Below are 4,340 nucleotides of genomic sequence, written 5' to 3'. Positions count from 1 at the left end.
ATTTGCCCAACATTTAATATCTAAAATACCATGCATATCATGCGGTACTATACATAACTAAAATAAGAGTAAAGGATATTTTCGTCCCTGACCTTTTTTTTTCGCGGACATTTTCGTTCTCAAGGAATGGAAAATACATTAAAGCCTCTGACCCCTGAAAAACGTGGACATTTATGTCCTTCTGTTGAATTCAGCCGTTTGCACTAGACGGAAAAGGATGAGCTGGCAGAGGTGGCGTTGAGGTGGCCGTAACAGAGGCCAGATGGCATGGAGCATTTCGTAACAGGACATATAAGTCCCTGGAGACGAAAACAACGCCGTTTTTGTAACTTCCCCAAATCCTGTTTCGAATTTCTCTGCCTTTTCTTCTTCCTTCGTCCTTTTTCCTTTCCATTCTTCTTCCTTGGCCCCTGCCTCCATCACCGCCGCACAGCGGCGCCTCCTTCAGCCACCATCAACGCCGGCGGCCTCCTCCTTCCTCTCTTTTCACGTCTTCTTCCCTTTCTCACTCCCTTACTCCCATTAGTCTCTCTCTCTCTCTTCTCACCCTCCTATAACCCACTGTTCATCCACGACAAGCTTCTCGGTGACCCACTGCCGCCGCACCGCCGCCTCTCTACCGGTGCACCACCGTTGCTACTTGGGCCCAACCATCATTTCCTCTCTCTCTCTCATTACCACCCTGTGCTTCCCAAGTCTTCTTTCTCTCTGTTTAATTGACTCTGTTATTGCAATTAGTTAATTAATATTGTTTAGTTAGTTTTGTTTAGCTAATTTCAATTTGGTTAGATTAGTTAGTTACATTAGGTTGTTAGAGAATCTGGCGTGGATAGTGGATTAGGTCTTGCTTGCTTAATGCTGCTGTCTGTTCAATCACTGTTTGTAGTTTATTATATTTAGTTTGTTCAATTGTTCTTGAGTTGTTAGGATTAGGGTTGGTTAATGAAAATTGCTGAGACTGATGTTTTACACTGCTGCTGTGTAAATTTTCATTGCCTGTTTTGGTTAAGAATGAACTCTTATGTGCTCATTTTGCTGTCTGATGCCACATCCCTATTTTAAAATGAGCTAATTCATTTGATTCAAGCCATTGTGTTGTACTTATGTTGATTGTACTACTTGGTTTTCACTATGCTTGATTATGGTTCATGTTACTTGTTTTCGTTTTTGCTTAGTGATGCTGAGTTCTTAATGCATATTGAACTTCAATTTTGATTCAGTGAGACTTGATTATTTGATCTACACTCTCTATCTATAATTGACTGTTGAATTCATTGTTTGTTTGACTTTGGAAAATGTACTATGTACTACTGAGATGCTGCCGAATTTCAGAAAAGTTTTGTTTGCTGCATTGGGAAGGGAATGTTGTGATGTTGCTAACTGTCATACTAAATATTTTAACTACACATATGACCCTTACAGCTTGACTTGGTCCACTCCCTTCACCTGTTGTAATTTTCCTATAATTTGAGAATTCTTCTGTAGGTTATGTTTACACAATTTGAGTAGATTAGGGTTTAATTGAATACAGTTGACAAAAACAATTAAGCCTTATTCCAGTGGATTAGGCAATGCTATAGCATTTTATTAAAATAGAACATAGTTGAATGGCACAAAAGTTTGTGCTGGACGTTTTGTCCTTTGGTCAACATAGTTGAATGCAATCCTTAAAGAGAAAAATTTTAAACAGGCTATTTCCTTCAAGAATGAAATAGTTTCATCTACTTCTAAATCCCTCTCCTTATACAATGCTTCTCTATTGAAAGAACCCCTCAACCTTTCGATGACAACCACCAAATTTATAGACAAGTATCATTGTATTTTCATGCAATTCCAACCAGATCGTGGCTTCCCTCCACATGTTAAGCTCACACCTCATACTTTATGCCTACACAAAGAAGAAATGGATATCCACAAATGTCTCATTAACCGTGTAGACATTGTTCATAGGATTGCAAGGCTTCTGATGCTTGCTGGTATGGAAAAATTGCCACTTTATGTAATTGAGAAGCTAAAATGGGATCTGGGTTTTCCTCATGATTATGTGAAGACTCTTTTGGCCGATTATCCTGATTATTTTGATGTTTGTAGCATTGAAGATCCATTATCCGGAAAGGTTGTCCTGATTAGGAAGCATCCATTAATGGGTATGAGATTGAGGATCGCTCACAGGGCCAACAGTTACTCAAAAGAGAGGAAGGAAGAGGTCGCCGGCGTTGATGGTGGCTGACGGAGGCGCGGCTGTGCGGCGGTGATGGAGGCAGCGGCCGAGGAAGAAGAATAGAAGGGAAAAAGGACGAAGGAAAAAGAAAAGGGTAGGAAAATTTGAAAGATTGGGGGAGGTTACAAAAACAGCGTCGTTTTTGTCTCCAGAAACTTATATATCTTGTTTCGAAATGCTCCCTGCCACGTGACCTCCGTAACGGTCAGGTCAGTGCCACCTCTGTCAGGTCAGACTTTTTTGTCCCGTCTAAACGCCTAAATTTGACAAAAAAAATTGAAATATTCACGTTTTTTGAGAGTGAAAAACTTGAATGTCCTTTATTCATAAAATAAACATAAAAACCATGGGGGTAAGTTTTATGCAAATCGTCCAGCAAAGCATATCACATGATGTAATACAGAAACCAACAACATGGTTTTTCTCCGTGTTCTCGTATTGTTATGTTTCTTTAATCAAGGATTTGGTTTATTTTAATGCGTTACGCCAATGTATTTACTTTGCGTCAAGCAAAGTCATCACACATAACCTAAACAATTAACGGCCCTGATTCATTTTAAGAATTTGATGGTTAATCATCACGTTCATCACACCAAACGAACGGTTGTAGTGAGAGGTACAATCCTTAGAAAATAAACCAGCACCTCCAGTCCTCCACACAATAATTATTGTTTTTCATGTTTCAAATGTTTATAATATGAAAATATTAAATATTATTTAAAATTTATTAATTTATTTTGATATATTTTAATTTTTTATTTATTTAACTATTAGATTAAATTTTTTATTTATAAAATTTAAGATTTTTTNACAAATATTTTATTAGCTATTGTAGTTATAGTGTTAAATAATTAAAGATGCTAAAGTATTTTTTTTGGTTCTGACTATGACATAAACAAGTAAAGTTAAGTAAATTTATCTCTTGTTGTATAGAAAATTAGGTAAAAAGTTGGAAAATTTCTTTTAATTTAATTTTTAAACTATAACGTGAGCAAATTAAGTTGAAAAATTCTTTTTTTTTTTTGTTATATCAAAAAATTAAGTAAAAGTAGAATTTTATATTCAATTTTAACTTATTTTTTAAATTTTTATTTCCATTTTAATATTAAAAAATTCTAAAACATATAAACATAAAATTTAATTTAATAATTAAATAAATAAAAATCAAAATATATTAAAATAAATTAATAATTTTTAAATAATATTTTATTTTATCTCTTTGAATATTTAAATCACTATCCGATTTTGTCCCTTTTCTTAATTAGATTATATTCTCTGTTGGTCTGTGCTGTGTCAGTACCATATGTTTTCATCTTCTTGAGGCTTAACTCATACGTTTCTATTGTGTTGTTTCTCACTAACCAAATCCGAGACATAATAACTCCTTATTTCTTAAGAGTTTAAAGTATCAAAAGTTTTATGCCTTTATATAATCAAATATTTGTATTTATATAATTTTTAAAATAACATTAATTGAATTTTAAATTTTTTCACTAATATCAGAACATATTGCATACAGACAAATAAATTTAATTAAAATTTTAATTTTTACAATGTAAGAAATATAATCCAACTTGAAATAAATATTGAAATTCGATTTTTTTTTCTTTTACATGTGTTAAACAAATATTTTTAACGAATATACTATATATCTCTGTCCCTATGGAACTGTAAATAAAATTCGCCATCTTATGCTATCTGCAACAAAACTCTACTTCTCTCTTGAAGCTATCTTAGGTTTAGAATCTCATGTTTCATTAAACCAAGTTCCACTCATCCTTTGAAGCTGTTTGTTATTTGTTCGACTTTGTTTGTACACAAGTTGAGAACCTAAGAAAGATATCATCATGGTGAAAGATAGGAAAATTGGTGTGGCTATGGACTTTTCCAATAGCAGCAAGAATGCTCTAAGTTGGGCACTTGAGAATTTGGCTGATAAAGGTGACACCTTTTATATAATTCACATTAACCCTAATGATCTTGATGAATCTCGCACCAAGCTTTGGGCCAAATCTGGTTCTCGTGAGTACCCTAATGTTCTTCTTTGTTCTCTTATGATCTGATCTAATCTAATCTAATCTGATTTTGACTATGATCCCTTTTTTTTTTTTTTGAAGCT

At 34.0% G+C, this 4,340-nt stretch overlaps 2 protein-coding genes across 2 annotated transcripts in view; both read left to right on the top strand.

Moving 5' to 3' along the window:
• The first annotated feature begins 1,783 nt into the window (after positions 1–1,783).
• Positions 1,784–2,230, top strand: LOC107475068 (protein WHAT'S THIS FACTOR 9, mitochondrial-like). Its single transcript, XM_052257886.1, has one exon. It carries the CDS (start codon positions 1,784–1,786, stop codon positions 2,228–2,230), a length of 447 nt encoding a protein of 148 aa, XP_052113846.1.
• Positions 2,231–3,894: 1,664 nt separating this feature from the next.
• LOC107475000 (universal stress protein PHOS32) overlaps positions 3,895–4,340 on the top strand; it is a 2,186-nt gene continuing 1,740 nt past the window's right edge. The window contains exon 1 of the mRNA XM_052256915.1: positions 3,895–4,241. Coding sequence (XP_052112875.1) covers positions 4,069–4,241 — 173 coding nt within the window. The 5' untranslated portion in view covers positions 3,895–4,068. The remainder of the gene's footprint in view (positions 4,242–4,340) is intronic.

This window comes from Arachis duranensis, chromosome 2, assembly GCF_000817695.3.
Source record: "Arachis duranensis cultivar V14167 chromosome 2, aradu.V14167.gnm2.J7QH, whole genome shotgun sequence".
Taxonomy (NCBI): domain Eukaryota; kingdom Viridiplantae; phylum Streptophyta; class Magnoliopsida; order Fabales; family Fabaceae; genus Arachis; species Arachis duranensis.
The sequence above is the reverse complement of the archived record's forward strand: the minus strand, read 5'-3'. Positions and strand labels throughout refer to the sequence as shown.

Excerpts from the sequence above, each read along its gene's own strand:
- LOC107475068 (XM_052257886.1), top strand. The coding sequence starts at position 1,784 with ATGACAACCACCAAATTTATAGACAAGTATCATTGTATTTTCATGCAA.